The sequence below is a fragment of the Cynocephalus volans genome, chromosome 8, assembly GCF_027409185.1.
Source record: "Cynocephalus volans isolate mCynVol1 chromosome 8, mCynVol1.pri, whole genome shotgun sequence".
NCBI classification, from domain to species: Eukaryota; Metazoa; Chordata; class Mammalia; order Dermoptera; family Cynocephalidae; genus Cynocephalus; species Cynocephalus volans.
This window is the reverse complement of record NC_084467.1, coordinates 75518628-75540932: the sequence shown is the minus strand read 5'-3', so window position 1 is coordinate 75540932 and position 22305 is coordinate 75518628. Positions and strand designations below refer to the sequence as shown.

At 38.2% G+C, this 22305-nt stretch overlaps 1 protein-coding gene across 1 annotated transcript; it reads right to left on the bottom strand.

Moving 5' to 3' along the window:
* Nucleotides 1-698: 698 nt before the first annotated feature.
* On the bottom strand, nucleotides 699-1718 carry LOC134384195 (E3 ubiquitin-protein ligase RNF113A-like). The gene has a single exon (XM_063105786.1). The coding sequence runs from the start codon at nucleotides 1716-1718 to the stop codon at nucleotides 699-701; it is 1020 nt and encodes a 339-aa protein (XP_062961856.1).
* Nucleotides 1719-22305: the final 20587 nt, after the last annotated feature.

Here is a 22305-nt window from a genome sequence, read left to right as displayed (position 1 = left end):
TCCAATCTTGCTCCTTCCAAGTCTCTGACCATCTGCTAAACTGTTGGCCACAAGCCTTGAAGCAGTATATAATCACACATCTGGCCATACATCTGGCCATTTCTCTTTCCAAGCAAAGTGCACAACGAGGTGCACTGTCCAAAGTCCTGCCCACTGGGAGGATTTCTTTTCACCACTGTCCTTCATGATGTCCCAGAAAGGGTCTGTAGTGCTATAGCTGTCCACTTTGGGGTAGTGCCTGCATGTCGAGCAGAACCGTCTGTAAACCAGGCCTGAGTGTTCTCTTCCCCTGTCAGCTGATCTTAGACAGCTCCCCAGGAGGCCACAGGTGTGGGCTGGGAGAAAGAAGGCAGTGTAGCATAAGGCTTGTCCTCTGTTGTCTTCATTTTGTTTTCTGTATGTGCTTCTACTGATACTAAGAAATATTTACAATTTTGTTCTCACTGTTACTTTTATAATATAGCTTTATTTAACATTCTTAATTATTCATATCTTTAGACACTATTTTACCTAATATGTGCAATGATAAAATCGAGATTGTTTCTAGTTTTCCTCCTTTCTCTACCTCATCTCCATCACCTAGTTTTCGAATTTACCTTTGCATTTTGAAATACTTATACAGACATTACTTAGTGTCATTTAAAAATTTTTTTATTTTTTCCAAAAAACCCCAAAATATTTATTTTGAGATTTGAGAATTATGGGAAACCCAAGTAATGGGAATCGGAAGCACCACCCTCTGCTGCAGCTCGGTGCTTCTCTAGTTTAGCAATCAATTGTTTTGCTGGATTGAAGACGCCGTTGGTCTGCTGGTCACAGACAAAGCAGCGCGGGGTGGTGCGGAAATGCTGCAGGGCGCAGCTCTCACAGAAATAATGCCTGCACTTGGTGACAACTGGGTTTTGGAAGGTCTGGCGACAGATGAAACACTTGAATGGTATTTCCTCGTCATCGCTGCCCACTTCATAGTTTTCGTCCTTGCAGACACCATAGCGACCCTCCTCAAGCTCACGTTCGATCTGCCACCCGTGCTTGTAGTCTGAACGGTCATGGAGGAATTTGCAGCTGTCTCCGAAGCCGCAGAAGCCAGTCTCCTTGTAGTCCTTACAGATGTCGGGCTGGTAATCCCAGCGCACGGTGGCACGGAGGTGCTCGGGCGCTCGGAGGGGACCCTTCCTCCCCATCCCGGAGGAGGCGCCGCCCACAGTCGCACCCTGGGGCTTCGCGTATTTCTGATAATTATTGATGCCCCGATAGATCTTGTCGTCGTCCTTGCCCCGCAGCTCCTCCCGGATCCTCTGGCTGCGCTCGAAGATGGCCTGTGCGTCGCGCTCCTTGTCCGTGTCTAGCGCGTAGACCGCTGTGGCGCCCATGTCCTGCGGCCCCGCGGGCTTTGCTGAGCGCGTGGACCTGTAGGCCAGGCCGAGGCTCTCGGGCTCGTGCTTCCCCCCGTCGTCCTCCCCGCTGCCCAGGTCGCCGAGAGCCGCCTTCGGTCTACCCCTGCCGCGGGTCTCCTGGGTCATCGGGTCGCGGGTCGGCCGCCTCCTCTCGGGTCGAACCACAGAGCTGCCCTCGTCACTACTGCCGCTGCCGTCTCCGGGCTCCGGGTCGCAGGCCGGGCGCTTTCTGCGGCCCGCGGCCCCTTTCCGTCCAGGCTTTTTGAAGTGGAAGGGGCACACCCGGTCTGCCGTCTTTTCTGGGGACAGTCGCTCTGCCATTGTCGTGTCCCGAGCTCCCAAACGGCTGCGGCGTGCTGGCTCGCGCGTCACTCTTCTGCTCGGCCGCGACAGGGAGCGCCAGAATGGGTCACTTTTAAATGACGTTCTTTTACGCTGGGTTCTACACACGGAACAGTCACTGTATTTTCCTCTCACTTTCCCATTCCTCTTCCAATTTTTTTTTAATGGTGTAATTTCTACCTTGTTAAGCATACAATTTTTATGTTCTCTTATGTCATTCTAATCTCCACATTTTAAAAAGTTCTACATTTTATAAATAAACCTGCATTTGTGTCATGCATCAAGTCATACATAGATGAAGTTATGAGAATAATGTAAAGACATTCAGTTCTATATTTGTTTTAAGCAAAATTAAGCAAAAACATCAGGAAATTATAAACTCAATAAAACTAGATGGAACTCTTAAATCCAATGATTTGAAAAGAAAGATGGACTAAAACATTTTTCTGGCAATAATCCTTTTCATTTGGACTTTTCTGTTCTCTTTCCAACATGCAAAAAAGAAAAAAAAATCAAGCAAGAAATCAAAAAGCAGCTATACAGTGTCATCAAATCCATGTAAATCCACATATGGTTTGGAAATATTTGAGACCTAGCCACATATAAGCAAAGGCAGATGCTTAACTTTTTATTTTTTCCGTTGACAGTATCAGTGTTATTAACTCTGCTGGATCATATTGGAAGTATTCTCAGTTCCACCCACTTAAACTCATTGTATCTTGACACAACACCCCAGATCTGATAGCCTTTTTATCTGTTCAGATCCCAAGAGCCAGCCCAAAGTCTGCTGGTCTTGAGTGGGCTTCAAGAGGAGTGGGCTCCAGAAGCCAAATATTATTCCTTGTACCTCTGGAACTGATCTGACCTCCAGGGGTCTGAGGCAAAGGTCTCTAAATGTTTGATGAGTTCCAGCGTGGTAGTCATCAGTTTTGCTGATGCTCTGACAGTTGGGGCACTTCAAAAAGAAGTCATAGTTTATTGTTTATCCCTATTTTTGCATAAGTCACTTCGCCTTCCTTAGCTTCTAAAATGTGAATAATAATGCCTCTTTTCTAGTTTCACAAACTCCATTTCCTTTGGATGTGAGGAACAATGCATGTGGAAGTACGTTATAAGCTGTACTATACTAAATGAACGTTTGGTGGCAGGTAGAAGGGAGAAGACAGCACAAAACCACTTATCCTGTAGTCTCAGTGATAGAAATCAGTGGAAGAGAGCACATAGTAAGATTCTAAAATTCTGCTTAATTTTCTTTATTCAGTTTCATATTGCAAGTTCACACTAATTATGTATCAGAGCTGGTAAGTGTAGCTTGACATATGATCTACACACCTGGCCTGGAGAGAATATCAGTGCCAACCATATTCTTGGACTTGCTTTCTTGGAAGACTTTTATCAACACATTGGTACCAGCTGTGGCTACAAAACCATTCAAATTACCCATATTTAAATTCTTTAAAATCTTGTGAATAGGGATTTTATTGCACCTAACAAAACTATTGCCAAATGGGACATTTAATAGTAGGGGCAAACTTTTGGACAAATTTTTAAACACAATGGTGTTTAAAAGTTTGTGAGTAGTTTTTTTTGATCTTGTGACTTTGCATAGTTTGACTCAATGTGTCTTTAAAACTTTGACTCTGATTTTCAAAACTAACTAGGTTATTTAAACAGGCCTAACAGTTGAGTGAAATTTTTCTGTTGCATTAGATTTGGTCTCCAATGATTGGGGTTTGAATGCCTGCTAAGTTTCTGAGAGAATGCCCTCAAGTGGGCAACCCTCTGTTCCCCATTGAAGGTGTATGGAACCCATGTTTTAGAACCAAAGGTTAATGTACAAAAACTAGATCACGAACATTGAATTGGAGACTGCAAATAGAAACTGGGAGTCCTGCAGTGTCCTAGCTTTTAAAATTTCTCTTCATATCTTTCATCAGTGGGGTAAGAGTGGGACAAGGGGTCTTCTAGTTCCCAAGGCTTTTGAGGCCTTTGGACTACGAGTCACCAGCAATCTCTTTGAACCATACATGAAGGTGACAAAGACAACTTAAACTGACTATTCAGTCACTTGTAGTCTATAATTAAAATTATTGATAAAAATATTTTGATAACACTGCATTTACTATGATGAGCTAATCAGCATACTAAGTATTGGCATACATTATCTTATGTAATCTCATAACAATCCTATGAGCTAAGTATAATTAGTCCATTTCACCAATCAGTAACTAAGGTGTAGAAAGCTCAAGGAACTTGTTGAGGTCTATCCGCAAAGCTTGTGTTCTTAATTATGATGTCTCCAAATTCTTTCATCTAAGCATGATATCTGTTTTATTAAATTTTGGCTTTGTAATATTGTAGCATGGCAGAACTTCATCACTTTTCTTTCAAAAATTTAAGAACAATAAAGATTTGAGTAAATACATATGGACAATGTGGACATTTGGAGAACAAATGTTGATTTTCAGACTCCCTTTTGGCATTTTACTTGAATAAGTGTTCATATATATGTATACATATGTGTGTATATATATATTCATCCACTGAAACTGAAATTAGGTCGAAGTTGAACTTGCCTGATGTCCAGTGGATGATGACATTTTACAAACATCCATTTGACACACAAACGTGCTGAACTCAGGATAATATCTAACATAAAAAAATGTGGAAAAAGAACCATCCCAAGTTTACACTGACCCGATGCAGTTGTTTATTGTCATCCCATCAAACCAAACATTCCTTCTGGAAATGCAATTGATTCTTTAGGTGAAGAGAATTTCCAAAGCCTGCACTTGAATCAGCAGTCTCTTGGAAGATCTGAGAAATCTGTTTGCTCACAACTCATGCAGAGGTGGTTATTTTGGTCTCTGGGTGAGCTTACACATTTCTAATCTTGTGTATATTGAAGGTAATGTGAGTTTTAAAACTAATGTCAGTTTTACTAATTTTCTATTTGAAAGGGATATAAATTAGTAGTACATGTTTTATTAATTTTTAGTCTTATAGAGTTTATCTATTCCTACCATGTAATCTTATTGGCTTGAAATAAAATTTCCTGTAGATATTTAATTTGATTTGATCTACCACATATTTTTAGTTTAATATAGACATCTATTAAAGTTCACTAGTCACATGGATATATGCAGACATATTGTTGCGTAAGGCTGAGTATATATGAGACAGTGGCTCAGTAAACTATAATGCATTCAGTCAGAGGATTTCTTTCTTGAAGTTGGAACAAGAGGCATTTCTGAGCTCTATTAACATAGACATGTTAAACATAAGGCTCATACGACTTGTGTAGTCATGGAGATCATGAGTTTCTCTAATGATTAAAATATGATTGCATTTCAATAGGTACTTTCTATACTATTTGTGATAAATAATATTTTTGGTTATCCATTTGATGGACAGGTCATCTTACTCTCATAACTAATTTTGGGAATGTAAGGGATTCTGTCACTTTTTTAGGAATACTTGAACTATACATTTTCAAAGTTACCATATCATTGAGTCTTAGGCAAACATGCTATTTCTGGCAATAGACAATGGCTGTATATACCAAAAGCAATACATGAAATCAGAAATTTTGTTGTTGTTGTTTTTAAAAGGGGGTAGATTAAGAGACTTATCCTGATAAATTATTAATCTCTGCAATGTTCCTTGCACACCATCCCCTTCTCAGAGGATCAAGAAGTGTGGAGATTTAAGAGGTAGAACCTGTAAGCAAGTGGTTGGCTTCTTGCTAGAATTCTTTGGTATTGTAGGGAGCCTCCGTGTCAGATAGTGCCACTTTCTGCAGAGATGACCCTGCTAACATGGTGTTCCTCCTGGGCAAGATGAAGAGGAGCTAAAGGTACAGAAGCCCCATAGACCAGGCTTCTGCCACCCTGTATGTTTCATAGAATTTCACCTCAGGTGAAGAGATGTCACTGGAAAAATATGTTATTGACCCTCAACAACTGCCAGCATTAGAAGAACTAAATTAAGCTTTCTAAGCCTCAGTTTCCTCTTCTGAAAAATGAGGTTCATGGTACTCACACATTTTTACCATAGGGCTGTTTGAGAATTGCGTAAAACAAAGTATGAAAATACGTAACACAGTGCCTGACAAACTTCAAGCCTTCACTAAGTAATCATTCTTTATATCTTTAATGAAGATATACTATGGCTCAGAATGTGAAATATTTGTTCTTGCCAGAAAGAGTCAAGCTGGGGATTATTTATTTGGTTGGGCATGTGTCAAATTTGCTCTGGGGAAAAAGTTTCAGAACACTGTAGTGGTGCATCAACAACAACAAACCCAAAGAAGCAATATGCACCGAATTTTCATCAATCCACAACCTCTCTTGGAAAGTTTTTACTCGTGGCATATCTTCAACATAGTTAAATGATAAGTCATCTATGCTAGAAAAAAAATTACCTGTTATCTATAAACTTATTTCATAATTTATCTCACCTTTCATTGCCTTTTCTCTAGAAAATAGCTTCAGAAAATGTTTTTTTTTTCCTCTAAAGTTCAGTTTCAATTTACACTGTAAAACTGTAAACAGGGAGAATAAAACAGAAAAAATTCATAAGCCTCATCAATGTATTCAGATAAAAGAAATAATTGGGCACTTGGTAGTTGTGATGATAAAGGCCATTTGGGGGAATATGAAATGTATTTCTGACCATTAAGTTTGCTAAAGGTCCACAGATCACCAAGAATTTATAAGGAAGCCAATAGAATTATTCTCTTTCCTGACATTTCCTAAACTTTCAAGGAAGGCCTGATGTATTATATTCAGTACCACAAAATCTATAGTCCTTTGATAAAATATGGTTTCTAATTTCGAAGTACTCCTATTTTCACTGGCATGATCAAGAAACATTTATTGCACATTTACTATCTATGAGGTACCACGCTAGACTCTACAATTACTGGGAGAAGCTAGGAAGGATCCTTGTCCTCTAGAGGCTTATTATCTAGTTGGAAGAATAGGCCATCTGTAAGTTCAAGACTGAGTTCTTTGAGGACAACACTGTATTTGACCATTGGCTGGCTGTAGGGTAAGGATGTAAAATATCATCAAAGTATTGAATCAGCTCCTATCTGTGGGATCCTTGCACTCGTTGTACTCCAACTTTAACGTGCTTTGAATCACCCAGGAATCTTGTTAATAAGCACATTCTGATTGAGTGGGTCAGGGGTGAGACCTAAGATTATCAATTTCTAACACATTTTTAGGTGATGTTCATGCTGCTAGTCTGCAGACCACACTTTGAGAAGAAAGTCTCTAGAGCAGTGGTTCTCAAACTGGCTGCATATTAGAATCATCTGGGAAACTTTAAAAATTCTTGCTGCCTCCAACCCTCTCTATAGGTGGGAAATTCCCCACCCCACCGCACACAAGAATCTGGGAGCCTTTACTCCTCCTCAGGCTTCGTGGCCTCAGTAAATAAGAGGTCAAGAGTGAGTCCTGCGAGCTTGGAGTAAGACTGCTCCTCTCCAGGCTTGGGGATTTTACGTATTGCCTGGAAAATGAATGAAAAGAAAAGATGAAAAGTAGGAATCCATATATCACCAGAATCATGCAGCTGCTCAAAATGTTCCAAGTATTCCTCTAAGTCACATTAACAGACCAAGATTCTGCAGTGTTTCCTAAGTATTTTTGAGCTAATTTTTTTAAAAAAATATTGCATTTGTCTGAGTTTTCCACATTGTGCCAACATATCTATTTATGACAGTTTCTTCCTGGTACGTTGATAGGTCTCAATGTCAGGGAGGACACTCGCCCAAGGACAGATGTGAGCTGGGAACATAGTTACATTTCTTCCCTTAAATGTTTATTTTGGAAAATTCTAATCCTTCAGAGAAGTTAGTACAATAGAGCCTATACACCCTTCTCCTAGATTCACCACTTTTAAATACTTTGCTGTATCCTCCACTTTTGTTTTTGTTGTTGTACCATGACAGAAGTAAACACCATGGCACGTCACCCCCAAACACCTCAGCATGTGTCATCTAAGAACAAAGACATTTTCCTAAATAACTATAACAACATTATTATGACAAAGAAATGTAATGTATAAATTATAAGCCATATTTAAATTTTCCCAACAGAAATCAAAATGTCTTTTATAACTGTCTCTTCTATTTGACATAGATTTTAAAAGACGTTCTGTTTAGTTTTAAGGATAGCTTTGTTTATTCAAACTAATTAAATATCAGTAAACCATGTAAATTAATGATAATTCTTAAAGTGTTGTATTTCTTCGATTTGCTGTGTGGAGTTAAAATCTTTGTGCATTTTCCCCACATTTACCAAAAAATAACACTGCAATTAAGATACAGTAATACTGTCCTGGATCAAGCAGTATATTTATTTAGGGATTTCTTGCCTTGGGCCAATTTATCAGACCCATGGGAGATAGAAAATTACATATTTAGAATACTGAGTACTTAAGATGGAATGTTGAGTTCTCCTGCATTAGTAGCTCCTAACTTTACCGATGCCCACCAAGATATTTTCTTTCAGAACACTGATTTAAACCAATCATCAACCACTGTCCTACCAAATCCTCCCACTGTGCTTTTAGTATATATAGTCCATCATGCTTTGTGGAGAAATGGACATAGTAAAAACTACCTCATAGTGTTGTCAGGAAGATTTAACAAGACAATGCACAATGAGACTTAGCACAGTACCTGGAACGTGCTCATCACTTAATAGATGGCAGCCATTACTTTAATAATAACCTTTCTTATTGTTACAACTACTATTATTATTTTGGTTAAGTGTTTCAGGAAAAAAGAAAAATATATACAAAGACAGTGGGGGAGATAAGGCCTGTAGGGTGGCTAAGGGAGAGCAGACACAGTGTTTCAGGACTGGATTCACATCAGGATTCCAATCCTGGCTCTGCCACTTCCTTGTTGGGTGACACTGGAACATCTCTTTCCTCATTTTCAAAAAGGGAATAATAATAGTACCTGCTTGACAGGGATGCTGTGGAGAGTCAATGAAAATATAACGCAAAAGTGCTCAACCCAATGCCTGACAGTACGTTTTCAGTACGTTTTAGCTAAGATAAAAACAACCAGTCAGAAAGGGTTTAACAAGAATTTATCTTTCCTGGTGATAAGTGCCATCGTCTGAACAAAACTTGGCTTCTCCACTTCCTCTCGGCAATGCACTCTAGCATTCACCCGGGTATCGGTCCCTTGGCTTGACCCAAGGATATCCTATCTGGACACTGGAGTCCTTCCACCTAGCTTGGCTCAGCACCATGGGAGCAGTTAGATAGTGGGAATCATGATATTATTCCTAGGTATTGGTTGCAAATATAGTTCCCATTGATTGTTTTTATGGGTTTAAGTTCATTTTTCAAAAACTATACCTTTGGTTTGTACTGTTTTTTTTTTTTTATCAGGTTTGAATATTATAGTTACGCCAGCTTCCGAAAATGAATGAGGGAGTTTGCCATGTTTTTCTGTGGGTTGGAACAACACAAATAATATATTACCTGTTTTAAGGATGTATATACCTTAAAAATTGGGTATATAGCCCAATTACAAAGCTACTTCATCTTGGTATATGTTTATGTGGCATATCTTTTTTTTTTTAAATGGGAGATCTTTATCTTTCCAATCTAGTCTAACAGTGTCTGTTTAAGTTTGTTTTTTTTAACCTCTTCTTGGATCAATTTTGGCACTTTGGATATTATAGGAAATCATACAGTTCTTCCAGATTTTCAAATTGATTATCATATAGAAACACATAATATTCTTGTATAGTTCTTGTAATCTGTTCAGTATTTATGATATCTTTCTCACTGCTAATCTCACGTGCTTTTGCTTTCTCTTCTTTTTAATGAGACTTACTGGCTTACTGTGTCTTTCAGGTTTTTTGATTGTTAGTTTCCATTTCTTTCATTATTTTAGTCTTTTATCCTTATTAATTTGTGCCTCCTGTCTTTGATTTATTTTGGTATTCTTTCTCTAAAATTTAAAATTAAATCATTTAACTTTAGTCCATATATTTAATAATAAGAGTATTAGAAAAATAATTTTTTTCTCTGAATTTAGCCTTGGTTATATCTCATATATTTAACATAAGATGGTCATTTTATTACTTTCTAAATAGTTTGTTACTCTGGTCTAAGTTGATTTTGAGTGATTCTTATTTTCTAGTAGTTAAGTTTGTACTCCTTTTTTAAGTGTTGATTTCTATTTTTATTAGATTATAATAAGAAAATAAGGCCTGGAAAAATCCCTGCTTTCTGGAATGTATTAAGGTTCTTTGTAGCCAAATACACAACTGAATATTATAGCTAGAGGAATAATATCTATTCCTTGTTTATATATACACGTGGATACGTATTTCTCTCTATGTATATCTACTAGAAACACACATATATTATTATGTTCCTAAAGTTGTCCTTATTTTCTAAGAATTTCTTTGGTAGTAATGTTGCTTGGCACAAAAAACAGTACATTCTATCTTTTTTGTGAATTGTACTTTTTGTTATTCATCATATCCCTCTTTTCCCCTGAATTCTTATTTAGCCTAATAGGAATATTGTGGCTTTGTTTTCTTTTTGTGTGTATATTCCTGGTATGTATTTAATAGTCACCTATTTTTGCCCTTTCCTTGTCCCTTCCTTTAGGTTTGTTTCTTATTAATAACACTGAGCAGTGAGGGAGCAGGTGTGTGTCTTCAGGGCAACCCAACAGTGTCCACTGGCCTCCTATTTGCTCCAAGCCATAGCAGTCATGGTCTCTGTCCCAGGCTTCAAGCAAGAGCAAGTCTTTCCTGTGGCCGGTCCTTTTGCTGTCACCTGAAGCCACAAAAAGTGAACAGAACCTGTGCAGACTCTGGAGATATCTGGGAAATGCCAAGTCTCAGACCCATTCTACAAGACTTGCCAGCATGTTTTGGAGATTGTTCTGATGCTTTCCTGCACAGAGCAAAGTAGGGTCAGGGAATCTGTGCCAAGGTCAACATCTTCTTATGTGTTTTAAAAATCTTTTCAAGAGTAGCTTATGTATATGATAAAAAATATCTACCAAATTAAAGAAGGTTCTATCTTGGGAGTTCACATTGTGTTTTGTAAGGAGCCAGACTATTCATACTGAGATCCTTCCACTAATTTAACTAGCGATGTGATCTTGGTAAAGTTAGTTAATGTCCCTGAAACTGAAATTCCTCATCTGTAAAACGGACATGCCTCCCAAGATTGCTATGGGGATTAGGTGAGATTGTACATCTAACAGTGCCTACAGTGTTGTAGGTGTTCACTATTTTCTCTTCACTCCTCAGGAAAATATAATCGAACAATGGTAGGAAATCTGTTTTTAGGGCCAGAAGGTCTTCAGAAGTTTTCAAGGCCAGAGAGCAAATTACAGAACGGTAGCGTAGATTAAGTAAGATGTTGTCACTCTAATGTTTATCCAAAGGATCTAATGGCTTTAAAGGGAAGGAAATATGGTGAAGAGTGTTTCAGAAGCCTGTGTCCATTCTGCCAAAGGGATGTTGCTATTGGCAGTCAGACTATCTCGCTTATGAGGTTTCTTATTTCTTTACGTCATAAAGGTTACAATGTACTCAAAATCTGAGAGTCCGTAAATGGGCCCCCATGTGGCTCTACTCTTTCCTTTGAGCTGGATTCACTTCCACTGGCTCCTGAGTCCTGCACATCTGGCAACTGCCTCAGACCTTGGACGTGCTTGAATTATTTTATGCAAATCATTTGAAGAGGCAGAGTATCAACTGTTTGTTCTTGAGTTGCCTTGTAAATCAGTTTCTAATTTATCTACTACTTTTTCTCTGTCCAGTTGGTGCTTAGGTCCTATAATAGATTCCTTGGAAATAAAGAAATAAAGAGCATATCTGTAGCCATTTTGTTAAAATGAGAACAATTTTTTTTTCATATTCTACTGTAAAATAAAATTCCTTTGTTCTCTCAAAACTTCAGTTTGTAAAAATCCTTCTCTAGGAATTATTCTATCAAGTAGCATTATTTAATGATAGATATCTAATCTTAAAACAACCAAATCTTTGCTTAGGGATGTCTCTGCATTTATATACATTAGATAAAATAGGACTCTCCCCTTACCTAGCCTATGCAATCCCTTAAATAGAATAGCACTTCTGTGTGTGTGTGTGTGTGTGTGTGTGTCTATAATTTTTTGGTGTAAATGTTTGATAGGCTGGTGTGAGGGGCTTGTTTTTGTTTGTTTTGTTTTGCTTTCATGGAATTATTAATACCTTATATCAAAGAAATCATCCTAGATAAAAGTTTTGTTTTGTTTTTAACTGAACCACATTGAAAGAAAAAACATAAATTAAGGTAGGTAGCTTTAGTCAAAATTAAAAGTATGCTGGATTACTGATTCTTAGAAATTTTTCTAAACAGCATGGTTTAGTCAAACAAAATCATTAGCTCTCTTTTTGTCAAAGTAAATAACCTCTAAATATAAATTACACTGAGCAGTGTACGTGATTATGAAGCATAAATAGAATTTTGATGGCGTGTACTCAGAAATACAAACATAGGTTAATACACAATACCCTTTCATTTGGTAGGTGGAAATTGAGACCTGGCAAGAGTGATAAATATTGAAATTAGGGTCTTGATAGCAGAGCATGTAGAGCATGTAATCTTCTATTTAGGATTTGAAATGCAATAAAACTGAGCCACATTTCACTCTCCAGATTAATGCTCATTATTGCATGTTGTGCCACCAAAAGGGAACAAGTAGCAGCCACAGCAGTTAGTTACATTCAGGAAGAAGGCAACATACTGTGGCAATTTAGTGCTGGCAAAGGGCAATTTAGTGCAGCTATTGGCTTGGCCCTGGGAACTACAGGCCTGATGTGATATCTCCAAAGTATGGGCAGTACCAAAAAGGAGCTGGGTTTCTGCATGAAAATAATTTATATCAAAGTACCTTTCAAGAACAGCATTATTCTAATGGGTGTTTGGCTTCTGATTTCAGCCTTTCTTTCTTTCACTTCAAATAACTTAAAAAAAAATGTGTTTGGAGATTGTACTTAGCATAGTACCCAGAGGCAGACAAGCCAAAGACCAATGTATGGAAGACATGAACCCACTACCAGGCACATGGAAGTGCTCAATAATGCTAGCCATTATATTATTGGAGAAAAGGGCAGCTGTAGAGTTGGGTTTCTACACTGGTGCCAAGCTAAGATTTTCCATTTCATACTAGGATTAGTTTTGCTAACTTAATTCTCATGGGTAGAGATGAAACCCGCCTACTTCTCTGAAATTTATAATCAAATGCATCCTGAATGTCACATTCACCTCTCTGAGTCTTACTCTCTCTGCCTTTCACAGCTCACTGTTTTCACTTCCTCACCACTCAGTCTGGCCTCTGCTCCCACTTCCACTGCCCTTGTCTGTGTCTGACTAGTTGTCAAATCCTTATCTTCCTTGATCTTTGCAGCAGTTAAAACAGGGCATACTTCCTCCAACTTGAAGCTCTTTCTATCTTGGTTTCCATGACAGCTCCGGCTATTCCTTCTTAGACTCCTCTGAAGGTTCCTCCTCCTCCTCTTGACCCTTAAATGTTTTGTCCTCAGCTGTCTCTTAAATCTACACTCTTTCTCTAAGCAATCTCATCCATTCCCATGACTTCGACTACCACATACATGCTGATAGATCACAAATGTGTTTCTTTAGCAACTAGAGAACTCCAAATTTTTACATACAAACTCTTAATCAGCAGCCACACTTGATGTATCAGAGGCACCTTAAGCTTGCATATAACAAAATGGAGCTCACCGTCTCCTGCAAACCTGTTCCTTTCCACCTATTTGCTTAAGCTAAAATCCTGTAGCTTTTCCTTTGTGCCACATAGCACTTTGTGAATTACTTTATTATAACACTTATTACCCTATATTGTACAGATGGCTGGTCCTCAATTTATGATGCTTCAACTTACAATTTTTCAACTTTAAAATCGTGAGAAAGCCATACACATTTCATAGAAAGCATACTTTGAGTACCCATACAATCATTCTGTTTTCCACTTTCAGTACAGTATTCAATAAATTACATGACACCGTCAACACTTCATTATAAAATAGGCTTTGTGTTAGATGATTTTGCCCAGCTGTAGGCTAATGTAAGTCTTCTGAGCACTTTAAAGGCACGCTAGGCTAAGCTATGATGTTCCATAGGTTAGGTGTATTAAATGCAGTTTTGACTTCTGATATTTTCTACTTACTGCAGGTTTATCTGGATGTAAACCTATAGTAAGTCGAGGAGCATGTGGTAATTGTCTTTTTTTCTTATCTTTCTTCCTCATAAAGACTGTCTGTTATCATTGTTGCCTAAAGACCTAGCACACTGCCTGTCAGAAGAAATAATTGAATGACTTTGGCATACAAGAATGCTAAATAATGTCCCAAAGTAGCTGGTTTATATTCAATTTAAATTGAAATACTAAAATACCGAAGTGAAAAGTCATCTTTAACTTTAATGACTGAATTAGCAGATTTAGCTTTTTACATAGGTAATGGATTTCCTTACATTTAGTCATTGTTAGGTATTAAACATTTGAAAATCTTTTTAAAAAAATCAACTTTAAGTATAATTTGTATCTAATAAAATTCACCCATTTTAAGTGTAGAAATATACACACTCAAAACCTCAATCAAGATGTAGAACATTTCCATCACTCCAAATATTTCCTCTTCCTTCCCTCTACACCTGGCCCTAGGCAACTAGTGGTCTGCTTTTCTGTCTCTATAAATTAGTTTTGTCTGTTCTAAAATTTCATATGATTGAAATCAAGCAGTATTTATTCATTTATATCATGATTCTTTAGCTCAACATAATTCTTTTGAGATTTATTGATATTGTTGAGTCTATCCATATTTCATCCTTTTATATTGCTGAGTAATATTCCATTATAGGGCTATAACACAATTTTTCCATTCACCTGTTGACAGAAATTTGGATTGTCTCCAGTTTTGAAACTATTATGAATATAGCTGCAATAAACATTAATATACAAGTCCTTGTGTGGACATATGCTTTTTGTTTGTTTTGAGTAGTAACGTAATAGTGGAGTTGCTGGATCATATGGTAAGTACCTGTTTAACTTTATAAGAAGCTGCCAAACCGTTTTCCAAAGCGTTCATAGCATTTTACATTTCCAGTAGTTATGTATGAGAATTTCAGATGCCCTTCCTCTCTTACACTTGGTATTATCAGTCTTTTTAATGTTAGCCATTCTAGTGGGTATGTAGTGGTATTTCATTGTGATCTAATTTGAATTTTCATTGTGGCTAATGATATTGAAAATGGCCTTTTATCACAACTTTTGATATTAATTAGTTACTAGTCACTTAATATTGCATTAGACATTTTACTTTACTGACAAGCTAAACATCAGCTAGAACATAATCTTTTGTAATGCAGTGGCAATATCATAGCCCTGGAGTCAAAGTTGAGTTGATGTATTAACTGCCACTTACTAGCTGTGACTCTGGGCAAGTTATTTTTACCCTTACAAAATGGGGCTGATAATACCTTACCCTAGGACTGTTTTGTGATTTTAAAATAATAATAATAGAGCTCCTTGGACAGTGCCTGAAGGTAGGAGCTCAATAAGTGATAGCAGTTATTATAAATATAACTATTTTACCTGCACTCATACCTATAATTAAAAGATATAAACAGGAAAATTGTAACATCTGAGTAAAGAATCTATGTTAATCAAAATAAAAACACCAAATGCAGTTGATTTCTAAAAGTATGCTGCTGGAAATGATTTTCTCAATTCATCTGAGACCAGCATTTTAAGCATTTTATAAAAAGGCTACAGAGAATCCCAAATGAATTAGCAAACGATTTGCAGAAAAAAATTCAATTCAAGAATTTATATGTATATTTGGCACTCACTTTGACTAAACGTTGTTTCTTGGATTATAGCAACGTCAGTGCCTCCAGACGTCTCACAGCAGGCCTTTCCTTGTCATTGTCTCTAGAGAGAGCTGCTCCTCTGATCTCTAAAAAAGAGTAGTTCAGCCTGCCACCAGATTTTATCACCCTGAATTATTGCCTGTAAGCACAAAACTATGTTTAATTTTTATATCCATTTACTTAGTATTAAATATTAAAAGCATTATAACGTTGAATTATTTACAAAAGTAACTTATTTCATTGTCTGGATCTTCACTTCTAGAACATAAACTTCACAAGAGCTAGTACATATCCTATCTCGTTCATTGTTGTATCTTTGGCACTCAATAAATTATTAGTGCTGAGGCCATAGACATGTGTAAGTGTTCAGTAAAGATCTGATGAATGCATAATCAATCACTGAGCAATTAATAGAAAGAGCAGATACAAAGTCTCCAAGATATGAAACATCATGGCCTATTCCAGGAACTGCACGTTGTTTAAAGTTAGGGCTACGTGACGAGGGCAATGATAACGGCATTCGCTTACTACTTCCTCTGTCTGGTTATGCTGAGATCTTTACTTACCATATCTCATTGACCCCCATGACAATCTGTGAGATCAGTACTTTTATTGTCCCCACTTTATGCATGTGCAGGCTGAAGCTCAGAGAGATTAAGGGCAAACACCGGGCAATGGCACAATCCAGACAGACTCCCAGACTGACTCCCAGACCACTGGAAAGGCTCTTGGAGGGACTTTAAACTCTATCCTGTGAGCAATGACAGGGCACTGGAGATTGTTAGGCAAGGGAGTAACAAGAGCAGATTTGTGTTGATTTGTATTTTAGGGGAATATTAGGGAGTAGTATAGCAAATAGGATAGAAAAAGACAGGAAGCTCAGTGAGGAAGCTATTAAAACACTCCCAGCAAGAGATCATGGCAGTGGCACCAACTAAGACAAGAGAGGTCAGATTTCAAGGATTTCCAAGGAGGAAGATAGAACTTAGTGAACAACAGTTGTGGGTGTAAAGGAGGGAAGGCTCTGAGATGACTCAGGAGATGGATGTGTGGTTTAGGTGTCTGTTATCTTGCATCCTTCACAAATTCCTGATTCTGATATTGGTCATGGGATTCCCAAAGCCAAGTTACTCATGTCTGAAGTTTCTGTGTGACCTGGGAAGGCCTGAGAGTCAGCACACATAATTGTTTGAGTTGTTGGTAATTATCGAGATTATGTTGCATCATGCCTATGAGGCACCAATGTGAAAATAAATGAGGGACAGATAGCTTCCTTTCATTATAGTTCCACCTTGTATACCTAATCATGTTATCACTGACATTACAGAAGTAACATTTTTAAGTATTATTTCTCTTCAGTGATACCAAGGTAGAGGCTAGGTTTTTGGAGTATGTGTGTGGGTATATGTGTGTGTGTTGTTTTGTTTTCAAAGGATTTTGTTGGTAGGTTTCTTTAAAAGTTGCATTATGGCCAACTAGTTCATTGTTTTTTAGTGACTAATTCATTCTACACAGCCCATATTTCATACCTCTGAGAAGGAACCGAGCCCTTCTGAGGGCCTGTGTTGTGGAGAACTCAACAGTGGACTTCTCGCAGCTCTGTTGATGGGAGTCAGAGTTCAGCTCCTCAGAGCTGTAGCCTCCCCGCCACTCCTTATAAAGGAGCACTGCCTTGTTGACCATGAGGGCTTTCTTAAGAGATATTTCTGAGGCTTTGCTCAGCCCCAGAGATACTCCAGGTTCTCAAACACAAATCAAAGCAGGCTCCTGCTAGCAAATCGACCTATCCTGCAATGGACAACTCATGATACAAATTCTGGACAAGTAGACCCTGATATTGGACTTTTCTCTCTTTTAGTTGTTTTTATTGTCTCCAGCCAGTTAGATGGTTGAGGGGAACTGCTAACCAACAAATAATGGTTTCCAAAGGAAACCTCCCAGTTCAATGAAAGAGTGTGTCGTCTTTACTATGGGAGATGCCGTGTCATAAGTGGGTGTTTTGTACTCGGTAGGTCTTAAAAATGTTAATGATAGAACACATGGCATAAATTATACCGTAAACTCCAAACAACTCTGAAATTATAAACATTGCTTAGTCAAGGCTTTTCTTTTAATGATGCCCTGATGTCGTTGTATAGCCCAGTGAATTCAGTCAGTGTTATTTTACTTGAAAGGAGGAATTTCTTTTCCAAAAAAAAAAAAGTTTCTCTAAGAAAAGCTGTCTTCCTGGTTGACTTCATGAAACATTTTGCTCCAATGGCCTGTGTCATGTCTTGCCTGGGGCGGAGGCCAAGCAGTATAAGATAGATGAGAAGGTTAGAGAGAAGAAAGAGTCGTGTGAAGAGGAGAAACTGCAGGCTCGGTCTTGACATAGGCAGGAAGCTGACTCAAGTCAGTGAGAACTATGACTAAATCGAGACTGTCAGGTGTCTGAGCCAACATGCTTGAGACCTGGTGCAAAGTTAGCATTTAGTTCAGGAGGTCTTCCTTCGTTTACCTACCAGTAGAGTTCTCTAGAAGTGGGGAAGCAGAGAGTTGTTTTCTAAATAAGAATAACATTTACATCATTTACAGCTGACTTTTATTAAACACTTATTATATGCTAGTTACTTGGCTAAATATTTTATATACATTATCTTATTTAATCTTAACAACCCTTGAGGTAGGTACTATTATTATCTCTTCATTATGGATTGAAACGGGGGCTCCAAGATGTTAAACTCTGTACTCACATAGCAAGTACAAGGAAGCCAGGATTCTAACCCAGGTCAGTCGGACTCAAAGCCTGTACAATGAACTGTTAACAGATATGTTATGTTTCTTCCATGAGCATTATTGAAGAAAATGTGTGTAAAAGTGTTTTGGAAATAGCAAACGCTATGGAAGTGCTAGCGATGGGCTCTGAAGTCAAAAGAGCAGACCCATTCTGCCTCTTAAGAAGTCTGAATGTTAGGTGTGTCAGTAAGATGCTTGTACCCCAGTCTTTTATTCACAATACTGGAGATCCAAGTTGGAGACCAAAGATTGAAGACCAGTCTATCTTCGGTCATCATGGTGAGAGCCTTTTCTTTCAACGCCAATCTATAGCAAGTGTTCCACTTACCTTGAGGCAGATATGGCTGGAGCCTCTTTATTATAAGCATTTTTTGCATACTGACCCCAGAATACAATTTTACAGCAGGCTTCTCAGCCTGCAAATAATGCTCTTTATTAGGCAGGGAAAAGGTAAGAAAGTGTAAATGGTTTGATCCAGCCCATCCTCAGTGTTGGAAAAACAAGGATGTGTGCCTGTCCTCCAGTTAGTGGAAAGGTAGCATCATGTCTATAAACAAAGACTCTCTGTGACATGGAAAAGAAAATTTAAATAAAGAGAAATATTATTTAGCTCCAGAATATCATTTTCTTCTGGCCAAAAATGGATTAGGCAATGGATCTAGCCAGCACACCTCTCCAATCTGAAGATCCCTGCCACTCTGGGATGCTTTAGCAAATGTCCCATGAGTCTCTGAGTCAAATCTCCCTATGTCATACTCATTCATATAATGAATGTGCATTAAGCCTATATTCTGGGTCAGGTGCTGTTCTGTTTAGATGATAAACAATTCTTGTCCTGAAAGGGGTCATAATATAGTGGGGGATTATAATATAAATGAAAAATGATAATAGAATATGGAATATGCTATGAGAAAAAATTTGAATTAAGTTCTAAGGTGATGCAGGAGAGGGAGACTGTAACTGCCCCTAACTCAGGGAAAACAGGCTGGAGTCAGAGTAGCTCATCTTTGTGTTAGTCCAGCTGCAGGCTTCCGAGAAGCAGGAGGTAGACAATTTTGGTGCCTAATTTCTGATTCATTTCTCATTCTCAAAAGCAAACTAGGGCATGTTGAAGACTACAGAAATAGAGGTTTAAGTTAAATTCAATATTTTTATCCATTTGGATTTCAGTGGATAAGGTAGCAGCCACAGAGCCCATCCCAGGTATTATGGCATGATGGGAAGTCACAGCATTCCACTTTACAGGTGGTACCAAACCCAGCACTGGGAAAATTCAAAAGCTTTAGTTCCATATGGCACTGAATATTACATACAAAGTCACCTAACTAATAAGAGGTTTTTTATTTTCTAAAGAATTATTTGTGAGAAGTATTTAAATGTCATGAATAGAGCTTGTGATTCTGAATCAATTCCATCCCTTAGAAGCTACATGAAAAGCTGAGCCAGTTGCTTTGCTTTGCTGAGCCTAGTTTACCCACATATAACAGGGATAATAAAAGCTATTTAAATGTATACACACACACATACACATAGACACATTTATGAGTCTTTACACCTTTTCACACTTTAAAGGCATTAAATAGCATTCTTCAAACTTCAAAATGTTATAAAATAATCATTAGCATTTAAAATCTCTTTTAAGCTAGTTATCACTGTTTATGTATCCACAAGTATCTTGTACACAAATCCCAAGGAAATGGGTGGAGGACAGGTTAGTCTTTAAAAGATGTTTTGGAAAAGTATTTACAACATAGATGTCCTTGAAATGTGAGCTTCTGTCTAACTATATCACATTTTCAGCAGTTCCTGATAATGTCACAATAGTTATCACCTGGGCTATTTAGAACTGATCTTTGAAAAAAGATGCTATGATCACCACTAAAAATAATAATAAGTTAAAATTTGAATGGGCGACTTTTCTCCTCTTTCTACTTGAAACTTGAAAACTTAAAGTCTTTGTGCAGAGAATTTATTTTCCTTTTGAATATGAGAATTGCGACCTCAAATTCAATCCAAACCAAATTTCAAATGTGGAATTAAAACCCCTACCTCTGAATGGAAACCATGGAGCCCATTAGCCAGAGTGGCAATTGGCAGTTCTACCTGGGTCTCCAAAGACACACTCAGCAGCATACCAACCAAGAAAAAGAGCAGGGAAGGAACATGAAGGGAAATGCTAAAACCATCTGTACAGAGTTGGGTTTTATGTGTTGCTGGTACACAGGGTCCTTCTTGTTATCTTAACTAAGGTCCAGTGTCCCTCCTGTAACTGAATTTTAAAAGAATAAATAGTAAATCTCTCTAATAATTTGATTTCAGGGAATTAATGGGGTTTAATGGAGGGGACTTCAGATTGGGGTTCAGGAGACAGAATTCTCTCCTGGCTCCGGCATTAATGCATTAAATGCTTTGCAGCAGGTCTCTTGCCCTCTTTGAAACTCAGAAGCATCACCTGCAAATGTGTATCTTAACAGTTATACCCACTTCATGGGTCATGGTGAGGAAAACACACTGAATTGTACAAAGTATTACTTCAGACTTTTGCACAGGAAGCAGAGACCCAGGCCTAGCCCCTCCAGAGACTCAGATACTAGGTGCTGATGAAGAGAGAATACAACTGCCCTGGAGCCCATGCTGTGACCCATCCTCCATTCCTCTCTCTGGGTCATGCCTAACTGCTTTCCCTAGTCTAGAGTCGGGGAGAATTATCTTGCAAGGTAGGCACTAACATAACTCCTTTCCTGTGGTCTGTGCCCATCACCCCTGCCTTCAAATGGTCCAGACAACATTGAGAACAGGACCTACCGAGGATGGTGCCAGACAGTCAGATCTGTCACTGCCTCATTCCCGCCCACCCTCCTCCAGGAACAGTGGTGCTAGGGGCATGGCCCTGGACCTGCAAAAGGAAATCCCTTTGCCGTTGCCAGCCTGTGGGGGCTGGACCAGAATCTGGTCCGCAGTACCAGAAGTCACTTTCATTTTCCAACAACAGCTGAGATTGTTCTTTTTGACCTCCCCATATTCTCTGAAAGAGGGAAATTGATTTATCCTTCGGGAGTTCAAAAGCTGGTTATAATGGCTTTACGGGTAAACAGGAAGATATATGGAAACAAAGGAATTATCTGGTAATTAAAGTAAAAATTAACAAGCATCTCCTCTATCTGAGTAAAGGTGTAAATCTCCAGTTATGATTTTGCTACACCACAGCCGTTGTGGTTATTGTCCCATTAAGTGGCTTTCAAAATGGTCTTTTATGGGGCCTGGTTCACCACATGGTGATCACAGCTGAAGACAGGCTTAAGCAACAATTGCTCAGTGAAATGGCTTAGATTTCTTATTGCACAACCCTCTGGTTGGGGTTTCTTTCTTCTTACCTTTCTTTCAGAATGCATTTTTGCATAACATGTGTGAATAGTCTTCAAGAGATTAACTTATAACCACTGCAGGCATAGGTACAAATAGAAACTGCTCCGGCATTTACTTGTGGATTATTTTCTACATTTTTTCCATTTCTAAATCCTCCCAAAAGACCAATTTTCTTTGGTAAGAGAGTATATTTCTCTTTAAGTTTGTAAAAAGAGCTACATAAAATTCTCCAGACACATGTTTAAAATGTGTGGTCAAACTGGCATCTTTACTTGGAAATGGCCAGTGGTGGAGAATTTTTAAGTTTGTCTGATGATACCTCAAAGAGATTTTTTTTTTAATGGAACTTTAGGCCCTCAATTGTGAATTGTTCCCACATTTCAGATCTTCCCAGTAGACCTTTCAACATTAAGCTGTTTTTGTTATTAATGAAAAAATTCATTATTCGTTTGTAAAGTCTGGTTCTTCTTAGTGTTTTGACTTTAGA

Excerpts from the sequence above, each read along its gene's own strand:
- LOC134384195 (XM_063105786.1), bottom strand. The coding sequence starts at position 1,718 with ATGGCAGAGCGACTGTCCCCAGAAAAGACGGCAGACCGGGTGTGCCCC.